At 38.3% G+C, this 23,985-nt stretch overlaps 1 protein-coding gene across 1 annotated transcript in view; it reads left to right on the top strand.

Moving 5' to 3' along the window:
* Positions 1 to 22,032, top strand: part of KREMEN1 (kringle containing transmembrane protein 1) — a 28,922-nt gene extending 6,890 nt beyond the window's left edge. Inside the window, exons 2-9 of the mRNA XM_010135203.1 lie at positions 3,325 to 3,487; positions 7,443 to 7,534; positions 13,828 to 13,952; positions 14,401 to 14,554; positions 17,846 to 18,178; positions 18,861 to 19,019; positions 20,851 to 20,935; positions 21,870 to 22,032. Of these exons, the coding sequence (XP_010133505.1) occupies positions 3,325 to 3,487; positions 7,443 to 7,534; positions 13,828 to 13,952; positions 14,401 to 14,554; positions 17,846 to 18,178; positions 18,861 to 19,019; positions 20,851 to 20,935; positions 21,870 to 22,032 (1,274 nt within the window). The remainder of the gene's footprint in view (positions 1 to 3,324; positions 3,488 to 7,442; positions 7,535 to 13,827; positions 13,953 to 14,400; positions 14,555 to 17,845; positions 18,179 to 18,860; positions 19,020 to 20,850; positions 20,936 to 21,869) is intronic.
* Positions 22,033 to 23,985: the final 1,953 nt, after the last annotated feature.

Below are 23,985 nucleotides of genomic sequence, written 5' to 3'. Positions count from 1 at the left end.
TGTTGAGTCCTCTCTTTCCTGACTTTTATTTAGATGACCTCTTCTGAATTAGTTTTGTGCAGACAAATCTGGCTGGCTTTTTTTTAAGCTCATCTTTTCACAGAATTACTACAGCAGTGGTAGGCAAGATGAAAAGAAGAGTGGAGGTTCTAATATCCTCCTCTCCAGAATCTCTAGAACTTCTGTCCTTAAAGTGCAGTCTGTGGATTTGAAATGGAGAAGACAGTTGTCTGTTTGCAGATGCAGCATTCACTTTGAACCTTCACCACAATGGGAATATTAAGTTCGTAGTGAGATTGCTAAGGCAGTGTCTTGGCTGTTGTGCAGCAAAATACGGCAAAATCACTATGTATGATAAATAGAAGAATTCAGTGTCTACTGCCAAGATATTGAATATGCTGAGACATCTGTATCCATGTTACTGGGAAATTTATAGAAAACCGTACAAAATATATCTCAGCAGATTGCGCAAGGTAAAAGAACGTAGGTATGAGGACCTGATTTTTAAATGCCAATATTTTCTTGAAAATATTGCACTCCAGTGCTGTGACAGAATTATTATTAATCATTAAGAAAATGAAAAATTCCTAGCAAATTCCCTGTAACACAAATACGTGTATCTTTCATTTGTTAACAGCTGCTAAATTCCGTAACTTAAAGTTTTGATTTAAGTTTTCTCTGGGATAATCAGTGATTTTATGTTGTATCTCACTGCCTTGTCCTTCCACATCTAGGTGCTAACAAAGCCAGGGGGGCTTCACTACAACTGTGCTGGCACATTTTTCCCAAATGTCTTGGTAGTGCAGAAGAACACAGGAGGCACGGTTACAGCTACCTATTGTCTTGGAACAAAAAGCTACAGCTAAGAGGAATGAAGAGAGCTGTGACTCTTCCTGTTGTGCAATGTCCTTAAAGTATAATGCAATGAAGTTTGAAGAAAATCTATTAAAAAAAAAAAGACATGAAAATAAAAGGCAGTCGCTACTGCGTGGGCCAGTCTTAACAGATCCTAAAATGGGCTGATGTTAACTTCAGTTTAGTCTGTGTGTCAGATTACATTCAGGTATTGTAGCATTCTTTGCATTTCTGAGTAGATGTTAGTACATACTGCTTCTCATTTGGAAGTGAGAAGCAAAAAAAGTACTATCACTAAGCTGAAGTAGACGTCTTTTCTGGAAGTGTTTATCACTTCTCACAACTGCTTCTTTATACTGTTCATTATTTTGTTTATCCAGTTTGATTATGTTTTCCTCTCTTTTCTGCCAAATTCATCAGCTTATATTTTTCAGCTATGACATAGAAAAACTTTTACATAGACGGCAAAGCAACAGAGGTATTGAAAAGTCGCAACATATGGTGACTTCAAAGTGTGGTGTTTTTCATGTTTATGCAAATATCTGTGGTGGTCTGAATACTGTAAACTCAGGTCTGCATTTTCAAGTAAATGCGTGTAGCTCTCCTGCATGGGAAAGGCAGTCAGGTAAATTACAGTACGGAGGAGTATTGACTTGAAGGTTGTTTTTTAAAAATTAGCTTTGTATCCATGGATGATAGCAGTATACATTAATGGCTGTGCAGACACCTCTTCTGTGTGCCTTCAGCAACAAAACTCCATTTAACAGAAACCCTAACTTGCCTAGGCATGAAAATGCGCAGTGAAGGTATAAAAACATCAGCTTTCATCTGCTGTGTAATAAAACTGTGAAATAATCATTGTAATTGCACCATTTTGATATTTGTGACTAAACTAATTTCAAAGGCGTGGTTTTAATAATACCTTTTGCCTTCTTTCACAGTATTTCTAAATACAAAAAAAGGTGTACTGTTAATATCAGGATTAGCTGCGGGTGGTGGTTTGGGGTTTTTTTTTTTCCTCTTCCAACTGCAGCCACACAGGTCTTTCTAGCCTTGTTTTGTGAGGTACAGCTCATGAGAGACACAGGAGATAGTACTTCAGAGCACTCTCCCTTTCCCCCAGGGCAGTGGAACATCTCCGCAGCTGTTAGGTGGTTTCTACAGAGAATATTATCAGGTAAAACAGAAAGTTGCACAGCCTGCAGTTAGTAGGAAACATTTGTGACTCTCTCCAGTTATGCTGCTCAGTACAAATAAATGTTTACATCAGGGTAATGCAGCAGTTTTAATTGTCATGGACTTGTATTTTAATATTATTTTTAAATAAATTGATGGATTATATATGTACTTATTTATGGTACACTAATTGTAATTACTATTTGTTACGGGAAGATTATCACAGAATGGTTGAGGTTGGGTGTGACCTCTGGAGGTCATTTTGTTCAATCCCTCTACGCCAGCATGGTCACCTAAATCAGGTTGCCCACTATCATGTCCACGTGGCTTTCGAATATCTCCAAGGATGGAGATTCCACAGCCTCTTTGGGCAAACTGTTCCTGTGCTCTGTCACCCTCACATGCATATTTTAATCAAAAATACCTTATGTTTTTAGTAAAGGTAAAATTGTTCATGCATATGAGTATTTATTTGATCAGAATATGTCATTATAAGACACAGCAAAGCAAGGCAGCATGAGATTTGTAGTTCAGCTGAGAAGGGGATAGTGTACTTCATGACTACACAAATCATTCTTTGCTTTGATTTCTAACTTGCTAAGTGTTAGGAAGCTAGGAAAGCAAACATAAATGGGAGAAAATATGATTAAGGCAGAAGAATACTGACCTGTAAGTTTTAATCTGAAAGTATAAATGCTTTAGTAACAAATCACAGTATCATCATTATACTCTGTCAAAGGAGTCCCTTTCTAAGGCAATTCAGGCCAGAGGAAAAAAATGCCTAAGAATTTTTCTAAATCAGGATGTAAATGTTTGCAAGATCCATGGCTACAAAAATTTCCACTTTATAAAGTACGGATATTCACAGTTTAGTTACGCTGGCATGAGATTTTGGGTAGTATGCTGATAAATGGCAGACCGATAACATAATCTAATTTAATTTCAGAAAATTAACAAGTGATAGATTCATGCTAACGAGTAAAACACAGGGAAAACAGTAAAAAACGTAGTATGCTTTTTTAGAAAACGTATGTTAATTTTATTAACCACTCTTCGGACCTAACCGTCTTATAAATTGTTTTGTAAAGTAATGAAGTCATAATCTCTTCAATAGATATTTGACTCCTAGAGAAAACCTAAATCCCAAATGGCATCTTTAGTGGCCTAAACAATGCAGGAAACACATTAGTGAAAGCATGGTCTCTTAAGGATGGGGTGGCGGGCGAGGGAAGAACAGCAAAGCACTAAACCTACATACATTCTTTCTCTTTTTCCATTTCCATTTCTTCCCAGAATGTTATACAGCAAATGGGGCTGACTATCGTGGCACTCAGAACCAGACCTCCCAGTATGCAGGGAAACCTTGTCTTTTTTGGAATGAGACCTTTGAGCATCCTTATAACACTTTGAAATATCCCAATGGGGAGGGAGGGCTTGGAGAGCATAACTACTGCAGGTAAGAAGTATCTTATTGCTACTAACATTGCTTATATACTCAGTGTTATATTAAACAGTTGACACAAAATTAAGAAACTTCCTGTCATACATTGAAGAATGTCAGAACCATGGATATCTAACAGGTTTTGCTTTAGCTTGTAATCAGTACCCTGGATCTACAAGCACCATTAGCAGAATAACTTTTTCATTCTTGTTCTCACCCAAAGTCCATATCATATATCCATATAATTTGGCATGACGAAGAAAGACTAGAGATTACTTAAATGAAAAGGTGAAGACAAAAAAATTGATCCAAGTCAGAAGTACAGGAGCACTGTTGAATGTCTCTTAAGAATTTCTGGAACACTATGGTTTTTGTCCTCACCCACAGGCCTGGTTCTGTTACATACTATATTTCCAAGTTTTGTGCTAATGAAAGTTACGTAGTCACTAAAAATTCACAGTGAGCATGAGCTGTTCAGTGACTTAGATTTGTTACTTGAATTCGGAAGCTCAACTGTCAATGGTTACAATACCAGCTTAAACCATGGCAGATCCATTTTAATTTCCTTGTCTTCTAGAGAAGTCCTCCGTAACTATGGATAGAACTCAGAATGAAACTTAAGTAAGAATTTCAGAATTTAGGAGCCAAATAAGAACCGAAGTTCAGAGATGTTTAGGTTCTGCAGACTCTTCTCAGCTTGCAACATTCATGCAGGCAATTCTGCTTTTGTAGGACTGACCAGCCAAGTTTTTATGTCCATCTATACTTGCTATGGAAGTACGTAGGGAATAACCTGATGATAGATCCATTCCTTAAACAGTAATAATCATCAGCTCATCTAGGATGCATGTAAAGTTGAGTGATGTCTCTTATTCACTGGGTAATGGGGACAGAAATGTTTAAACTAGGAGATTAAGAATTGCATTGCCTGGGGTATAGCAAGAAAAGCTCTAATGTCTCCTTTGTGGGAAGGTTCAAACCACACCTCAATTCTCCTGAAAGATATTTTTACTTACCAGTTTATAGCCTTTCTAGGGCAGATCCTATACACTTGCCACCTTTATGTTGAAATCATTTCATTATAAAATCTAAATCTAAAAACTAAAATCACAATCTAAATCAGGATAAATGAGACAAAATTAATATGCAGGAGTTCAGCACAATTGCTATGTGACAAACATAGGGTCCTGGTTCTTGATCCAAGAACTTTTCTGTATTTAATCAGAAATAGACATTCAAGAAAATACAATGGAGACAGAGCCAGCCAGTTGGTGGAGTCAATAAGAAAGCACAGAAAAGAGGTCTTGATACATGCAGCAGGCAGATAGCACATTAATGAAAGAAGTCAGTGGCATTTCCACAGAATGTGATGACTTAGGAGAATATTTCTCATTGAAGAACATTGATGAAGGACAGGGAAGAAAAAGACATACTCAAGATTTTTTTCAGTGGCTGCAGCAATCCTTCAAAATAACACTGTTGAGTGTGTTGCACCAGTGGACTCTCTTTTCAGCCATAGAAGGAGAAAGCATTATTGCCAAGTTCTGAACTGACTCCCCTTTGAATCAGTTCAGCATCTTACAGGAGCAAAGAAAAATACACCTACAAGAGAAAGAGGTCAGGCATTTGCCTTAGAAAATGGAAGATGCCTTGGAAACCAAATAAACGCATCAAGCTGTCTAGTTAATCAGACTGGCATGTGAGCACTGGAAGGACTGTCCCATCAAAAACATTTCACACTAACTTCGTAGGCTCCTTCAGCCCAGCACCACCAAATGCATGATCATTTTCATGACATGTAGAGAGCTGTGTATCTCAGTATGCTTACTAATTGGGAGCTATAAAAAGGCTAATGGCCACTGAATTATCTCTGATACAAACAGCAGAATCAAGAATGTAATTTTGATTGTTCCTGTGTGGCAATACCCTAGGTAGACTGTATCTACAGGGTCTTAGTTTTGGCGGTCATCTCTGGCTAATACTTAGGTTAGTACAAAGTAAAACATGTTCAAGTTATGCAGAAATGTGCATAACAACTCATTGTTTATCCAGGTATTCAAGTAATCCTTACTAGTGTCTCACTTTACTTAGCAAATGAGAATTTGGTAAATGTTACAAGGAGCAAGAAGCCTATAATCTGGTGTGTAAACCTGAGAAATTACTTGATTACCAAATACAGCTTTTAAATCTCAGTCTGCTAGGTGTTAGATCATCCTTTCTGAGATGGAGTTTGACTGGAAGGTTAGCTGCTTCCTTCATTACGCTGTATCACTTGGCCCAGGAGTATTCTCACAGGATGCTTTTAAACTTCACATTCTGTTGAAAAAAAGCTTAGACAGTCACTGTTTGAAGAGTGTGAGAGCATATCTTTAGCATGAAAATCTTGTCACGGTCTTGTGAGTGAAGATAGCACTGTTTTAGCACTTTCTCTCCCATTCCTTTGCTTGGTGATAATGGACAAGTTGATCTTCCTTTCTCTGAGGCAACACATATCTCACAAGGCTTTTTTAAGTCACAGTACATTGCTTTGAGGCTCAATTTTTAGGCATAACATTTGAATAATTAATTTTACACTTAAAACATTAACCAGAAGCATGTTATCTCTCCATGGGTGGTCCTTTCTTAGAATATTTTGTTTACTGCAAAACAACCTGTTAAGACGGAAATACCTCATATTGTTCCACTAAACAACCAAATTCAACCATAACAAAATTATGCAGACTGAAGTTTATGGAGATGTTTTCTAACTGTATGCACTTTTGAGGTCCAAGGCAATGATTTCTGAAGACATTCATCACATTTCTCTGCCATTTCCTTGCATTTTAATGCATTTATGTTTGGACTGCCGTTCCCATGTTTCAGTTACAGACATCTAATTTCTGTCCTGCAGGTGTAAATGCAAAATTTCCTATAACTGTGAAAACAAGGAATATTGTGCTATTTTCAGTACAAGCTTTCCTTGAATTTAGTCTTCTGCTTTCTTTAGCCACCAGAAGCTCTGCCAGTACACCTAAATTCCTAGCACACTAGTCTTAGGCTTTCCTCATCTGCTGCTTTTACTAGTCTGTTTGAAAGCCTAACTAGCAGCATTTTAGTCAGCTAAATTGAACTCAATCCACTAATTGTCTTCAGCTTTCTGTTGACAAAAAAAATATCCCCAGCAGTTCTAAAATTTGATCTCCCACAGAGTTGTTAATATGTCCAAATGACAATGTGCAGCCGAACTGACACTTCTGTGTAAGGGAGGTCTCATTTGTAGAATTCATGCCAAAGTACATGATAAAAAATGTTTGCAGTTACAAGAAGAGGTTGTATTTCAGCCTGGCTGACCAAAATCACAATTTATTCTCTTCAATTGATCTTTTTTCAAAGTGTACATCGAAAAAGCTTTAAATAACCTAATGACTCGTTAGGTATGCATTTGTAAATGATGATACACAACAGCAGAGGATAATCGTGGACACACAAGGAATTATCTTATCCATCAATATATTAGGTCACTGGAACAGATTTATTTAAGGGGGAAGAAAAAACCTCAGTCTTTCCCAGAAGACTTTATTGGATAGATGTTTCTGTCATCATACATACTAGAAGTTGGGGTCTGAACTATTTTTCACTAAGGCAAATATCAAGTCTAGGAGTCTAAGGAACCTGTACACAGGATGTGGGGCTTAAAATCTTCCTGTCTCTCAGTACTGTCCAGAAATAGTCCTTCACCTGTTAGACTTAAAGAAAAAATAAGTTATGTTTTAGCCTTTACTAGCATTTTATGCTTGCTGTGTACTGTAATAACCAAAGTTATCTGAACTTTCTGACCCCTTTTGCATTTTTCTTGGTATGTAAGTCCAGTGGGTTAAATATTCAATAGGTATTAGAACAAAAATAGTGATGCTGAAGCTTAGTAAGATCTATTTTTATGTGGTTTCTGAAAACATTTGATGACTTTTCACTCTATATTTTTCTCTTTCAGGAACCCAGATGGAGATGTCAGCCCATGGTGTTACATTGCAGAGCAGGAGGATGGAATTTATTGGAAATACTGTGAGATTCCATCCTGCCGAAGTAAGAGTATGATGCAATTTTTTTAGGTCTGCATCTCTGTTGAACAGATATTGGCAGCTTTACAACAGTGGGTAGTGATTTTCAAACTGAAACTAGGATAGGGCCAATCAGCTTATTTTCATTTGCAGACTAAGCAATATTTTAAACGAGTCTTTAGATTTAACAAGCTTATTTAATCACTATTTACATTGTCAAAAATGTGAAGGGTTTGTCGTGATTTGTGTCAATACATTCCAAACCTTTCATTCCTGAATGCCCCAGGATGAACTCCTAAGAATCACATTCTTTAAAATATGCCTAAATGTTAAAAAGATATTCCAGTTTTACATATTAACAAGTGACCATAACTACAGATTTTATTAATGCATTTACTTGCTTTCCTAACTTCTTCTGTACAAGTACTATTTCTAGGAGATAACTGCTGTGTATGTGTACCGTTAAGCACCAGAGCAGTTGGCCTTGCATAGGCATATTTTCAATTGGAGAAGTACATTTCTTGCTTGAAGTTAAGAAAACAAAATCAAACAAAGAAAAATGGATCCAAAGTGATTTTTACTTTGTCCACATTTTTCTTTTTTTATGAATGTGAGCAAGGGATTCATGTCTTGAAGCTAGGCAAACAAATATATGTGTGACCTGAAGTCAGGTGACTTTTATCTAGACTTAAATACAGGTTAAGGAGTCTACTTTAAAAAATGCAGTCTTTCAACACTCTAATACTCATTGTTCAAAGTACATCTTATCTTATTTTTCTAATATGGCAGGTCCTGTTTAGGAAACGTGACCCTCCTAATTAGGAAATTTATCTTGGTCTAAAATAAAGAATTTGCATTTTCTTTAAAGACCACAGATGTTAACAAATTCTCTGGATATGGCACCAGTAAAAAAGCTGAAAGGCACATTCTCTCCACTCCATTTGTTCTACACAAAGGATCCTTTTAAAACCAGCCTCACTCATTTTTTCTGTGGTGGGGAGCAGAGGATTTAAACTTGGACACTTACTTACACAGATAATCCAGACTTACATTTACAAAATGTCGTTTTGACCAGTAGCAGCTGCTTCAAGCATTGCACTGAAACTGGATACTAGAAAAAGGAATTGCAGCAATTTAGAACAAACTGTACATTGCAAGCCCTTCCAAGTCTTAATACAAACCTCATGGTTTGTGAAGCTGCCTAAGTAAAAAAAGATTTTTATTCTTTGCCAGATTTTCTGTTTTCAGTAAGCATGATGCTAAATCATAGGACCATCAAAATTGACTTGTGAAATGCATAATAAAAAACTGAGTTTCGTGATGGAGCAAGAAAGCAATTGTGTAAAGAAATCCTATTTGAAGATTTTAAAGAAGTTAAAAAAAGTCTTATATAAGCTTTTTTTTCCATAATTATATTTACTCCTGGAAAAGTCAAATATCTGGAGCGTAATTTACCTATAAACTATACCCAGATAATATCACCATGATGCCAACAACATGAAGCGTCTTGATTGCCTACAGATTTGCATGCAATGATTCACTCTAACAATAATTAAGTCTGCAGTTAAGAATTTTTCATTATGATGATGATGTTCACATGATTAGATCATGTGTCTCATTTACTAATATTTATATGTAACACTAAATGTTTCATTCAGAGATGAGTTCTGGCATTCTGCATGTGTAAACATGCTATACAGAATTTAGCAATTTTAGATGAGGACAGATGGTCATAATCACAGAAGACAGGGTCAGTTACCCCAATAGGAGTTTAGTGTTTCCTTTTCTTCCTCTCCTCTCCTTAATGGCTTGCCTGCTAAGCAGACTGGAATGGACACAAACAAAATAAAAGGCAAGAAGGCAGCACTGAGTCCTGAGAGAACATGTGCATCTCATATGGAGAATTCAGAACTTAATGCTTTAGATGGTTTGTTTGCAATGGCACAGCTATTCCTGACATTTTTGGTCTCTCTGTTAATGAGTTTAGGTTGAAATTCAAAGGAAATAACAACGATCCCAAAAGGTAAAAGAAAGAAAAGCTTGCTGACCCACTTAATTGCATTACCAAGTTTATGGCCCACATGAGTCTTACCATAAACAGATTTCATTAGTGGAATCATATCTACTGTGTGCATGCAAGTCTTGTAATAAATTTGACTGAAATATTGATGAAGTGTTAAACGGCAGAGCCAGGTAAGTTACACAGTTATATTTACCTGTATACATTTTAACACAAGAACAAAGAGTGTAGTTTGTACAATTTGAGACTGTATACAGGTCCATAGTACCATTGCAAATCGCTGGGAGGCTCTTGAAAGACAGCTAGATGAGCGTAGAATAGCTGGAACATGGTTTTGAGCTCAACGGAATTAACTCCATGTTTTAATACGTGTACCTTAACATATAATATGCAGTAGCTCTGGTTTGCCAGGACCTCATTATGTCAGGTGCTGCTTAGAAGAAAAATAGTATGCTTGCACAAAAAAGGTGACCTTTTAAGCATAAGAGAACAAATAGATACAAATGGGTGAAGACAGCGTAACAGTAAGACATCACAGATCAGCATGAACAGTAATCACAGAACACTACTACCTCATTTTTGCCAAGCTTCTTTAGTAGGATAAACATGAAGAGCAAATTAAGGCAAAGATTATGTTGGAGATTTTTAAAGGTCAGAGTAACTAAACAGTTACTACCTATCTAGAAATACTTTTGATTCTTCATTGCTTTATATATATATATGCAGACATACACACACACACGAACACATATATATAGTTTTCTACATACACATAAGGTTGTGGGATACCTAGGTCAGAAGGGACCTCAGGCCATCATCTCGTCCAACTTCCTGCTCAAATCTCAGGGCCAGCTCTGAGATTAGACCAGGTTTATCCAGTCAGGCTCTGACAGCCTCCAGGGGTGTAGAGTGCTCTCCTTCTCTGGGCCCTTGTTCCCATGCCTGACTGCCCTCACAGTGGAAAGATTTTCCTTACACCCAGTCTGAACATCTCTTGTTTCAGATGAAGCTCCTTACCTCTTGTCCAGAATACATCACTGTGAAGACCCTGGCTCTGTTGTTGTGACAACCTGCATTTAGGTATTGCAGAGCTGCTCAGGGGTGCCCCTGCAGCCTTCTCTCCTGCAGGCTGAACAAGGCCCAGTCCCTCAGCTTCTTCTTACAGGATGAGTGCTCCAGCCCTCTGAGTATCTTGGCTCTCTGCTGAAGTTGCTTCAGACAATTAATTTCTTTCTTGCACTGGACCAAAACTCAACATAGTAGTCTTCATGTGGTCCTAGCAAGTGCTGATGGCTGTGCTAATCTTGATACGGGCCTGTTGGATACCTTTGCTGCCTGGCACACTCCTAGCTCACATTCAGCTCTCTGTGTATCAGGACCTCCAGAGTCTTATTTGCAGAGCTGCTCCACAAACATAAATGTACGCTGTTTTGTTTTAGATTTATATTGAGTGGCTCCCTATGCATAAATCCTGATTCAGTTTAATATAGTGTGAATGAGGAGCATATTGTTCTAATAAAAATATTGTTGAAAAAGCGGTAATTTTGAGGTGACTGTGGCTCTGATATAAAAGCAATGTTTGCCAGTTAGCTCTTCTCCAACTCATATTGCAAATGATCTCCCTCTATTATTATGCTTATCCTGTATACTCTGATTACCTTCAATAGCAACTCGGGGTCTCAGGTTTAGAACCAGCCCAGCAGTAGCCTTAGGAAGAACTGGCTTATCAAAAACAGTATACGCGTGTGCATTGTGGATTGTCCCAGGTCAGAAGAGGGTTTAATCATGTATTTGATGTGGGATCAAGTAGTTTTAGCTGAGCATATATTCGTGGGCTCATGTAGTTTGTTGACTTGACATCAAAGTAATTTGAAGAACTGTGCACTGGCATAGAAATTACTGTTCACTATGGGGCTAGATTGATGCTTCTACTGTTTATTCCAAATCACATGACAATAATTTTGTTTGCTAGATACAAGAAAGAGTTAAAATACTGCTGAACTCCAAAGAGACTTGTTTTAGGATACACCCAAATGGTATGCTTGGTTTAGTTACAAAATGTAAGACGTTTTCAAACTACTCAATCTGATTTCTTAGAATGGAAAATATTGAAGTACTGATATTCTGGAGGCAAGGTTGCAGAGTCTCACTAATAGAGCTATATATATAAAATACGTGTTTTTAGGAAATCCCAGGTCTCCTAGGAAAATGAGCTAGGTTGGTTAACTAGGAAGGTTTTTCATGACAGTGAAATCATGCACTGTACAAAAACCCCGTAAACTCCTGGAGATTTATCTGCCCAGCTGTACTCAGCTGGGGTGGGGCTGCAAATGGGGATTTCCAAAGGTATGTTAAATCAGGCTGTAACTTGAAGTCTCAGTACTTATATGCATATTGCTGCAGGGCATGTCAAAGCCATAACTCCCTGCAAGCATTTAGAATTGAAATTGTATCGTTCTCAGAATTCAAAGTTATTTTATGAACAATATTTGAAGCATCATTATCTAATTATTCAAAAATATAGATACTTGAATTTTCTTTCCAACTTCATTAATTCTTCTTTATAATACTATAATCATCCTCTTGAAGCGTATAATCATATACATGCCAGTATATTTGCTGGTCACTAATAGATACACTAACCCTCTACCTCAAAATAAGGAAGCTACAATCAGCAACATAGTCTAAGTCTGGGAGCAAGCTCTCAGACAGACCTGTTAACTGTTCCAGATGTCAGGATGATTCCAATTTTAACGGTAAGATGGCATTAGTTTACAAGCTCAGTATGTAATATTCCAAAAGAATAGGGACAAAACTGTCTTTGTCAGAATTAGACAAATAGAAGTTCTGAACTGAAGGCATTATTTCAATGGCTGCTACACATGGACATGTATAAGAAATCCAGTGGAGATACTTTCAGGACTACTGTACAAGACTGCTCAGTACAAAAAGCATCATTGCATTCCTGTTGTATGTATGTGAAAATACAATAATACTGAAGCAATTTATTGACACACAGGTTATCTGATAGAAAAAAAGGGCCACCTGTGCAAGAGGTGGCTAGTTTAAAAGGAGCCCCAAAACAGCTAATCCACATACTATCAGACATCAGAGGCTGCAAAATCCCAAACCCAGCGCTCCGCCCCCCACCAAAAAGCCCCTATGGTTCAGAAAGTAAACTGAAACAGTTTATTGTGCCACAAGACGTTGGCAAGAGAGAGTTCAGAGTTTACTGGGTACTGAAGTAACGAATGACTGAATAAGTAAAACTCTCATACAGTTCTCTGATGGCATCACATGTTATACAGAGATGTGGAGGTTAGGGGGACAAAAAATAATTCATGTCAGTCTGGCACAGGGATAAAAATTATCTGACCACAGAGCTGGTAATACATTTAATTCCAAGTATGTAACCAGATATGACAAGTAGGCAAGGGATAATTTTATGCCATTAGTACAGCACTGTATTGTACCTCACATCCTCTCTCTAATAGTCATGGCTAAATTCCAGTGTTTTGCTGAAAAGTGTAAAAGACAGAAAACAGAAAACAAAAAACTAAAACAAATGTGGAGGACAAATTAGGCACTGAAGGGGAGAACTCTTTCTGAACTCCCATAGTGACTAAGGAGCCTTGAAGTGTTGTATTAATACAGTATAAATGGATGTTTCATTTAAAAGGTAACATTGCTCATTTTGAATTTCTTTGTACATATCATAAAATACAATACTTTGAATTAATATCAGAGTTTGAGTTTTAAATATTAGGAAATTCCCCTCTATAAGTATATTGTCCATCCCATAAAACTTGCCAAACTCTGTCCTAAAACAGCTTTAGGTTCCCTCTTTAGAAATACCTTGTTTAGAAAACTTCCAGAATGCTATTGTTCTGAAGATCAGTCAGAAATCACATTGACAGTTTACATTGTTAGAATATACATGGTCATAGTCAAAAACCCAGAAAACCTCTGAAACCAAACTTAATGCCTTTTTTTTTTAAATTGTCTCTGTCAGGAGAAATCAACCAGGTATTTATCTTGCAGCTTACAGAAACCAACTACAAAGTATTGCAGTATATTGCTAAGGAGATACGATGTTATTTCACCACCTGTCTTGTATCCCTGGGCGTGTTTGGAAAATATGACAAGGACCTAGCATAGAGTAACGTATCCCATACTGAAAAACCAAGACAAGACAACAAGACAGAGCAGCTTAGTAACCAGGTAGCGCATAAAGTATCTGTGTCTTGGGTGTTTCCAGGCACACCTTTAGAGTTACTATTGTCTGTTACTCTTGCCAGTGCCGGGGAATCTAGGGTGTTACAAGGACCATGGGGAACCACCACCTTTGACTGGCACCAGCGAGACTTCCAATAAACTCACTATCCAAACATGCATCAGTTCCTGCCGAAGTCAGCAATTTAAGGTGATTTCTTTGACATACGTTTACAAAATGTTTTCAAACACAAAAGATGGCAATATGCCTAGAGCTCTCTGTCATATTTCTTCCCACCTCCTTTTTTTTTTAGTATGTCTAAGGTCTCACTCCCAATTCAGGGGACCTAGCCCTTTTTCTGCATCCAGAGCAACCTGGGCAAATGACCAATTAATAATGCCACCAGAAGGTGTTTGCTTACTGCAGTTATGAGTGATAAGGTGCCCTAACTGACCTCCATTCCATCTTTCTCACTAGTCTTAAGCAGCATCGTGACAGCTCAAACAAAACCAGTTTGTGGTGTGACCTTTGACCTCTGACTAACCATACTTCTCTAAAACACACACATTCTGCTGCCAGCTTGCTTGCTCATTCAACCTCCAGCTGTCACTCCTTTGAATATCATCCCTCCCTTCCTTATGCATCTTTGTTGTCAAAGTTTGCAGGCATGGAATCAGGTTATGCTTGTTTCTGTGGAAATAATCCTGACTACTGGAGATACGGAGAGGCAGCCAGTACGGAATGCAACAGTGTTTGCTTTGGAGACCATACTCAGCCTTGTGGTGGGGATGGCAGAGTCATTCTTTTTGACAGTAAGTATGGAAACAGGCTCAGTTTTTCCCAAAGCAGACGCCCCAAAGGTTCAGCAATTGAGGGAAAAGGGTTTAAAGGAGAACTGATGCACACAAAACTCCTAAATTCAGTATAAAATAAAGCTGCTTTCCACTTCTGCATAAAATTTGCAGCCATTAATAATGTGAAATAGTTCTTCCAGGAAATGATGCCTGGTCAGGCAACTGACTCATGCTTCAGAGATTGTCTCTCACTTCCCACAAATGGCACTAACTCAGCTATCACAAGCAGCATGTCACAGAAAGACTCCTTCAGAACTGATCTTACTGGAGAGTAGCTATGTGAAAATAAAATTCAGTCTAAACCAATTTAGGGTTTTTTATTAAACCGGATGAGACTTGCTGTAACCCAGTTAGCACAACACAAAGCAGGGTAGTAGAATTGAGACAGAGGAGGAATGTACCACAAAAGTACAAACAAGTTAGGTGGCTATTGTGACCATTGCTGATTTCATAATTTCTTATACATAGAAATCGTCCTTGCTGCTCTTCTTTTCAGTATACATACTAGTGCCGGCTGCGGCACAGGTATGTCCTGTATGTCCTGTCACAGGTTGACGGTATGAGTACACAGTTGTTTGGCTGCAGACTCCCAGGATAGCCAGGAGTACTGGAGAAGTTCACAATATGCACAGAGATACCACTGCTTCTCTGATCTCAGCTGCCTCTGATGTAGAAGCTACCTTTTTAGTTGAAGCTTAGAAGTCAAAGTCCAGAAGCTACCTTGCCAAAACTAGAAGCAGCATCATTTTCCACCTTCTGAACACACAACCAAGCTTCCCATTTTCTTACTCTAGAACTCTGGTTTCCAGCTAGTGAGACAGAAGGACAGTTCAGTTGAGACAGGAATTAAGACGCTCTGCTCACTGCCAAGGAAACATCAGAGTTGCATGTTGCTTTCAATGTTGAGATAGCATCACACTACAGCATCCTCTGTTTCCTTCTGCTCTTGACCTCCCAAATCCTCAATGGGTAAAGGCTTCCCTTTGTAGCTTTCCTTTTCTGGAATGACCGAGGGTTCAGCAAGCTGTTACCCTGAGGACCTGCACTGTCTTATCTGGTAAACAGCAAGGGAGCAAGCTATGGGCAGGTAAGAGAGGTCATCCTAGTAACTGCCACTTATTTTCTTTTGCTGTTGAGCAACACCTGCTCACCTCATTCCTCTTTTCCAGCCTATGTGGTATCCCCAGCACCTTTACGTGGATCTCTGTACACACGCCCCCCCACACACAGCCCCCTCCATTAACCATGTGTATTCATGTACTGCTATCATGGACTAAAGCTGTGACATTCAGACCCACAACACAGAATTCTGTCAGCTCTAGAAGGAAATGAGAGAGGGAAAGCATTTTCATTCCATTGGGGCAATTCCATAATGACGCATCTGTGGAATACTAGTCGATGGCATTCTTAGTTAATGCTGGTTTGAAGAACATCCTGTGATTCAGCAATTACTAACAAGACAGCCAAATGTAACAATACCTCTAAGCCATTTGCAAAGAGGAGATTTAGTATCTCAACGACAAATTTCACTTCTATCAATTCAATATATTCTATCTATAGAAACAATTCTGTTTGTTTGATTAAATCACCAGCTCTGTTAGCATGGAGTAAGTGCTAAACACAAACTCCTCTGTGGGTCTTAGTACCTCTTTGGGGTCTTTCACATTCTTTCCATTCTTCTTTCATATTCTTGCAGTTCCTCTCTAAGGTGTTTATCATAGTGCATCGCTGAAGTGTGAGGTTTGCTCAGGCGATGATCGGGCCTCGCTCCGGGAAAAGAGAATTGTTTTCACGTGATTTTTCTGGCAGACATGCTACTTCTTGCTCTCATTCTCCAAGTTCCCTTTTAGTTTGTATTTACTAAAGCTCTTTCTCAAAGGCCTGTGAAAACTGATACACTTCAAAACACTTCACTTCCTTTAGTTCTAGTCTCACAGGTCTTTATTCCAGGGCTTTAATGAGGCTTTCAGAGAAAATAATTCTACTTTGATTCTTCAGTCCTTCAGCCTGTGATATGGGGGAGTGATAACTCTGATCCAAACAATTTTGCAATGAAATAAATTCTTATATGATAAATATACACACTCACATACATATATATATAAATATTGTGTATTTAGGGGAGAGAGATATATATGAAAACATATATGCGTATATATCTATATACAATGTATTTTTTAAGTTATATATGTGTATATAGATATGCATCGTCAGTTGCCTGGCATTTGAGTTTCTGGGTTCATTGGTAAATAAGGTTACACTGGGAATCTGGATAGTTGTCAAGGAATATAAAGACACAGTGGGTGTCTACTTGTTTTCAATGTAAAAGGCAACAAATCTAAAAGATTTTCTTTAGACTTGATAACAGGATCTTCTTCAAGTTACTTAGTGAAGGTAAGGTCCAACATTAAGTGGACAAGATCAAAAGACAGGATGCTTAAAAAGCACCACAAAGATGATTACAGCATCATTCATACAAGGAGAGGCTTGAGACATCATGGTTGTTTAGCCTTGAGAAAAGGCAGCTCAGGGAGATATTTTCAATTTGTGTAAGTAACTGATAGGGGAATATAAAGCTGAAGGCAGACTCTCCTCAGTGTTATCTAGTGAAGAGACAAGAGGCAACAGGCACAAACTGAAATACAGAAAAATCCATTTAAACATAAGGAAAAGCTTTTTTTATGGAGAGGGTAACACTGGAAGAGGTTGCCCAGACAACTAGACAATGTTTCCTGCTTTGAGCAGGGGAGTTGAACTAGACAATCTCCAGCGGTCCCTTCCATCCTCCGCTATTCTGTGAAGATTTGATTTTTTGATAAGGCTATGAAAAAAATTTCAAAAATTCAGCAGTGAGAGTAGCAGTCATTAATTCACTTGCTTGCCTGCCTGATAGGGATGGAGTAGAATTCCCTGAATCAGTGACTTAGCTTTCATCCTGTTCTTGCAGGTGTGTGGGAAAGGGTACCTGGTTACGTACAAGGACAGTTGCAGTATTTAGGATTGGTATGTAGGTCTCAGAGTAATGAAAGCGAATGAGTGTATCCCAAGCAAATGCAACATAAGAGCTGTGCTTCCATTACTGTGGAAGGTAAAGAACACCAGTTTGAGACACACTGCATTCTGCTGGGGTAGCAAGTCTGTACCTTCAAGTCACATTTGAGTATTAGAATCTATAGAGTGCTAAAGCTGTGCATAATGAATGTGTAACTTTTCCCCCCTTCCCCATTTTTCTCCCTCTCCTTTTCACAGCCCTTATTGGTGCCTGTGGCGGTAATTACACTTCTGCTACAGCTGTGATCTATTCCCCAGATTTTCCTGACACATACGGCACAGGCAGAGTCTGTTACTGGACCATACAAGTTCCAGGAGCATCTCAAATCCACTTCAGCTTTGCCCTTTTTGAAATAAAAGATGCTGCAGATATGGTGGAATTGCTGGATGGCTATACCTATGATGTTCTAGCACGTTTTAATGGCAAGAACCGGCCTCCCCACACCTTTAACATCTCTTTGGATTTTGTCATTTTGTACTTTTTCTCAGATGAAATCAATCAAGCCCAGGGATTTGCAATCAGATACAGAGGTAAGGGGCTAACTTTGCTGTTTCTGTCTTTCCACTGAATGAGCCATTAAAGCACTTAATTCACACAGGAGAATTCTGAAGTGACAAAAAAAAGAGTAAACATTTTAACTGTCACATCTACAGATGTTTAATCTATCTTGTTGGCACTGCTTAGTCAGTGAAAGCTTCGCTAAAATTTCTCTCCATTTGGAATACTCCAGTCAGCTATATCATAAATAGAAAAATTTAAAATTAAAATATAAAGTCTATACTCCTATTAGCTGCTGTTTTATAATAAATAAAAAAATTTAAAATAAAAAAAAAAAAAAAAAAAAATCCGATCTTATCTATACATACCTGCCTGTCAGAAGAGATTGGAAAATGCCAAAGGTGAATCAAAACAAAACAGTAGTCATCTGCATCTTGGTTTATCTTGGCTCTTTCCAACAGTCTGTTACACTCAGACAAAAAGTTGTCAGGAGAAACCATTCCAGTCCTTGAGGTATACCTACTGTCATGATGAACAATTAGCATCCAGAAAAATGCTGAGAACCCCAGCCATAGGCTTTTTTGTCATCAGACATAATTTCATTAATGGAGTTCTCAAACCAGAAAGCGACACACACCTGTTGACCAGCACAAAATAAAGTCCAATTACACCTGTTAAGAAATTGTTATTGTAATGATACTCTTGTGTTTTCAGCTGTGAAGGACAATGTGCATCAAAACAAGATTCCAGTGAATCAGACTCTTTTAGAGAAGATAAATGAACAAGCAAATCTCAGCATCAATGCAGCCCGGTCATCAAAGATACTTTATGTCATCACAACCAGCCCCAGTCATCCTAGTAGCTCCATGCCTGGTAATATTACAAGAAAATGTGGAAACAAAAAAACCATTTTGCCAGGGCACAATCTAGAGTCACCATTTCTTTTGCCTCTTCATCTAGATTACCTGATCCACTGTGTCTCTTACTAACAGATGAATTTTTGTTTAATCTAATTACCACTAACTGTGCTGTTCTCATTACTCTTCAAAACTCATTTCTCAGCATAAATCAGTAAGAAATAGTGTGAAGATGGTGGGTCCTTGCGAATGAAAGCACATCAGAGTAAGATGTGAGTCAGAGCAGCCTCCTTACTAGACTCAGCTTCAGTGACCAGTGCATACCATAGAGATGGCAAAAGGTGCTGAAAAAAAGGCAAGTTTTTGCAGAGTCTGGAAAAGCATGAATGCTGGATGCATCCCATTCTCCAAATTCACAAATGCTACAATAGTAATACAAAAAGCACTAGACAAGGATGAAGCAAGTTAATGGGTGCAGGGGAGATGCCAGTGAGAATTGTCTAGAACGTGTCTAGAACTCACCTTGAAGACATCACACAGGAAATTGTTCAGCTGTAAATACTTGGAAGACTGGAAATGCAGTCTTGGGGAATTTCACTGTTGATCTCTCCTATCTTTAAACAACTCTGGACATCTGCCTTTATATATCATTGAAGCTGGGCCTTGGTCACACTGTGGACATTCCAGTAGTTCTGTAGACCTGAAGCTGTCTGCATGCCAAATCTGAAGCATAAGGACATGACTGCACATGAGCTGCATACACCCAAAGTACCCAGGCTGCAGAACATGCCTAGGAACCTGGGCAGATATTCTGGAACTAGGGCCAGGCCAGTGCCTGAGGTACCACTGCTACATTTAAGCTGCCTAGATGTAAACTAGCTTGGACATACTGACCTAAGATGAAACTGCACACTTGGGTTTTATGCAGTTATGAAAATACTGTTAAAATCATCATGAACACTCAGTGCTTTGCGGAAGGGGCATTGGGTGAGAGGGAACTTAATCCTTACCTGGTTTGCTGCTTTGAGCTGCAGAAATTCTGAAGGTGATGGCATTTATTTGGTTCTAATAATTCGAGGTCCTTGCAAGACTATTCAGTGTGTTAAATATGTCAGAGTTGCATTCTAATGCCATCCCTTTTCCCATCTCGACATGCTGTAGCTTCCCTCTGCCAGATTATGGAAGTCCAGATGAAAGGGTGATCTAATAATGACGTAGAAATCAGCTGCCTTTCAGCCTCAATCTCTTATACCCTATGTCAAGCTGCTCTTTAAGTCCTGCTTGACTTGCTGGTATGACCAGAACTAAACTGAAATGTAAAATGCAAGAGTCTTCAGTGTAAGTTAATGAAATAGCAGACCACAAACACTGATCACCGGTCTCAGTAGACTCTAGAAAAGAAAAACCCCCATCCTTAGTGATTACTTACATAATTACTGATACAAAACTAGGCCATCTCCTTGCACATGCAGAGTTACTACTGGTAGCATGTATTCAGGTGTGGTGTTTAGTCTGCTTTTAAATTTTCCTCTGAGTGAGTTTTGATTCCTTTCCAAGATATTAGTTAGATAATTTTACTGGTATTTGCTTTGGGTTTTCCCTAAATTCAATTTTATAAGGAGCAATTCTGCATGGGAAAAGAACCAGTTGTGACTGAGTTACATGGTTTCTGCCAGTCTTAGCAGAAAATACTTAAAGATTTAAGGCATCTTCAAATTACACTTTTGAATAAAGCATCAGAAGGCTATGTCTTTCTTTTGTGCAATATTCTTATTTTAAAAACTGTAAGTAAATGAATGTACTGAGAGCTCCTCCTCTCTCCTCAACTCTTCCCTTCTCTTTCACAGAGTGGACAATATACAGTCTCACAGCACTGCTCATCCTAAGCGTTACAGCCGTAATAGCAAAGATATTTCTCCACATTACCATGAGGTGAGTATGGAGCAAAACTGTCCCCGGAGATCTGACATCTCAGCTCTGTACCAAACCTGGTATGCTTAATTTCTCTGCCTTCTGATACTGTAAGATTGGTCATATTCAAAACAAAACAAAACAAGTTATAAATTACATATTTGTATCCTCATAAAAGATACTAAATAGCCACTTTTTTTTTTAACTTTCCAGTCTGTTAGGATAGCATTTGCTGCTAGAATCTTTCCTTTAGTCTTGTTTAGACAAGATTTGTATTTTAAGGAATAAAAAACTTTCTGATACTGAGTGATGTTCTATAGCAAGGAGGAATCTGTAATCAGATGGGGAACAGAGAAAAGAACTTAGATAGAGGCCAGTTAATACTTCCTTTTACCAAAATATTGAAAATGGTTCAAAAAATAATCACAAAAATGAAACTCTGTATAATGGTGTGACACATAACCAGAATGATTTTTTTTTTTTGCCTATTAAAACCAGCATAATTTTATTACTAAATTTCTCTACATTTATAACAAGTAATTTTTGTGTCCTCTAGATGGACACTCATTGAATGAAATGATGTGTCAGTTTTCAACAGATCATAGAAGTTGCATATTGTATTTACATACCACAGACAGGCTTAAATATAGCAGGAAATTAATTCCTAACTAATTAGCAATTAGTAGCAGAATATAAAGACTTCTTAGCTTAATGTCTCTCCTTTCATTAGGGTAGCAACTATTCTAGCAACAGAACACCTAACTTTCATTTGGCCAAGAAACAACCAACAAATGCTTCAAAAACCTACGTAACTATGCAGTGGGTAGGAGGAAAAGGTGTCAGAGATGTCGTGGGTGCTGCTAGCATTACAGCTGCAGCAGCAATGCAGACGTACTAACAGCTGCAGCTTCCCAAGCACCTTAACACCTACGGTTAATTAACACCTGTTTCCTAGATCCCATCAGACACCATCTGCAACTGACACAGAAGATTCCAGTGAGGTTACCACTGCTGGCGAGATCTGGAGTATATTTTACCAGCCATCCACATCAATATCCATCTTCAAGAAAAAGCTTCAAAGTCAACAAGATGATTGCAACCCACTAGTGGGAAACTGAAGTGTCTTTTATTTTACAAGAATCAATCTGCTTAAAATCCAGGTGACTTGGGAATCATCCCTTGTTTTTCTCATACTTTTCCAAAAAGTCCATTTCCAAAGGCCTTTGAGTGACTTTGCCTATCTGCTGTTCTCTTGGGTATACTAGTGACAACAGATTTAATTATGGCAATAGTTTTGAAATATCTGGTGCTCATCAAATCTGTAGTGCTGTTAATTACTGCCTTTAAACCAATGCACTTAAAATACGTGTAAAAATACATGTAAAATTCTAAATGTCCTGTACTCCTGCCAAAAGTAATCAAATGTGTATCTGCAGGTTGAGGACTTCTTGAGTCCTGCTTTCCTGTACCTCTTTATTAGATAAGGCTACTGTAGTCCCTTTATTTTCAAGGCTGAAGACAGTGGTGGATACTGATACCTTGTACAGCTGCCAAAGCAACCAGAACTTTTTTGCCTTAATGTCAATGTGTCTAAATGGTACTATACAGTAAAGTGGGAGTCAAAGACTTTGAGAAACGATAAGCCTGGTTGTCCAGTGCTCTGCTGTTTCTACATTTTCTGTTTCTACAAGCAGAGATGTACAAATAAAAGTCAAATCAAATTCAGGAGGCAATCACTCTTGCAGAGTTTCAACTGCAAATGTGAGTTTCGATGGAGTTATGCTTTCCAGGTCAAGGTGTGCATGCGCAGTGAAGACTTTTAAACAACTATGTCTGACCCATCAATCACCGATGGGTATGATAATTTTGTTCATATTCATAGTAATCCTTTAAAAACCTGCTGTACTCCAGTCTGAAGTCCTGCGTTCGTTGTCGATGTAAGCTTAGGGCTTCTTAAAGGATTGTCTAAAGAAATTGTAAATCCACTGAATTTTTAAACAGTGAGACTGACTTATTCTTACTCTGACTTTAAAGATACTGATCTCAGCAGCCTAACTATTTACAAAACTGTAGCCTGCTCTCAACAGCTCACGTATGCCAGGCTGTGCCTCTGAACACGTACATAACAGTTGCCTTGATACTTATCTGTGAGAAGAAAAAGTGTCTCTTTGCCTGCAAAATTAAAACTGGACTGCATTTATAAGAATAATGCCCCTCACTGTCAAAGAACGGGAACATCAGTGGGGATCTGATCTGAATCAGTTTCTTTTTGATTGCAACAGACAGTACTAACTATTTTTACTCTTTCGGAGAATATTTGTCTACCCACGATGCCAGGGATCAACCATGAGCCTTTCAGCCATAGCAAGTCCAGACCAGCAATATATTTAGGAAAATACAGAAGTCAGATAAATTGACTGGAAGAGTTTCCTGAGTGAGCAGCTCCTCAAACGAAGTTAGAGGAAATTCAGTACACCAGACCTCCAGTCAGAGAACAACTGTTAAATGCACCTGCAAAAGATAACTAAGAAAAGTACGAAAACTCTCACTGAGTTTAAATTCATTATGGTACCTGCCCTTCTGTTTTTAACATATAACTCCCTCCCCTTCGTAAGATATGTAGATTTCCTGGAAAAAAATGGGGCATCTAAATTAAGCAATGAAATATTGTGCCTTACTTGCCATTGTACACTTAGTCTTCCACCTGAATTGAAATCCTTCCAGCTACATTTATGTGCCACAGATGAGTGCCAGAAGACAGCTGAACAATACCACAATAAATGCTTAAGTGAAACAAGAGTGTACTAAGCCAGCAACTACGGAATCGTTTATATTAAATAATGGAATATCAAGGGAACATCTAGTACTTTCTTGTGTGAGCTGCTGGAAAGAATACAGGAAAAGTTAATTACAACATCACCTAAAATCATGACAGGACGAGTTGTAAAATACGCTGGTTGTCTCTTATGTGTCATCAGGTTGGACCAAAAAACATTCATCTGTTTCAGGCCCAACAAAGTTTTTAGAATTGTCTTCTTAACAGTCAGATTTTGCATCATGTGCAGGGAAAG

This window comes from Buceros rhinoceros, unplaced genomic scaffold (genome assembly GCF_000710305.1).
Source record: "Buceros rhinoceros silvestris isolate BGI_N320 unplaced genomic scaffold, ASM71030v1 scaffold25954, whole genome shotgun sequence".
Classification (NCBI taxonomy): domain Eukaryota; kingdom Metazoa; phylum Chordata; class Aves; order Bucerotiformes; family Bucerotidae; genus Buceros; species Buceros rhinoceros.
Note: the sequence above shows the minus strand (reverse complement) of the source record. Positions and strands in the feature narration are given on the sequence as shown.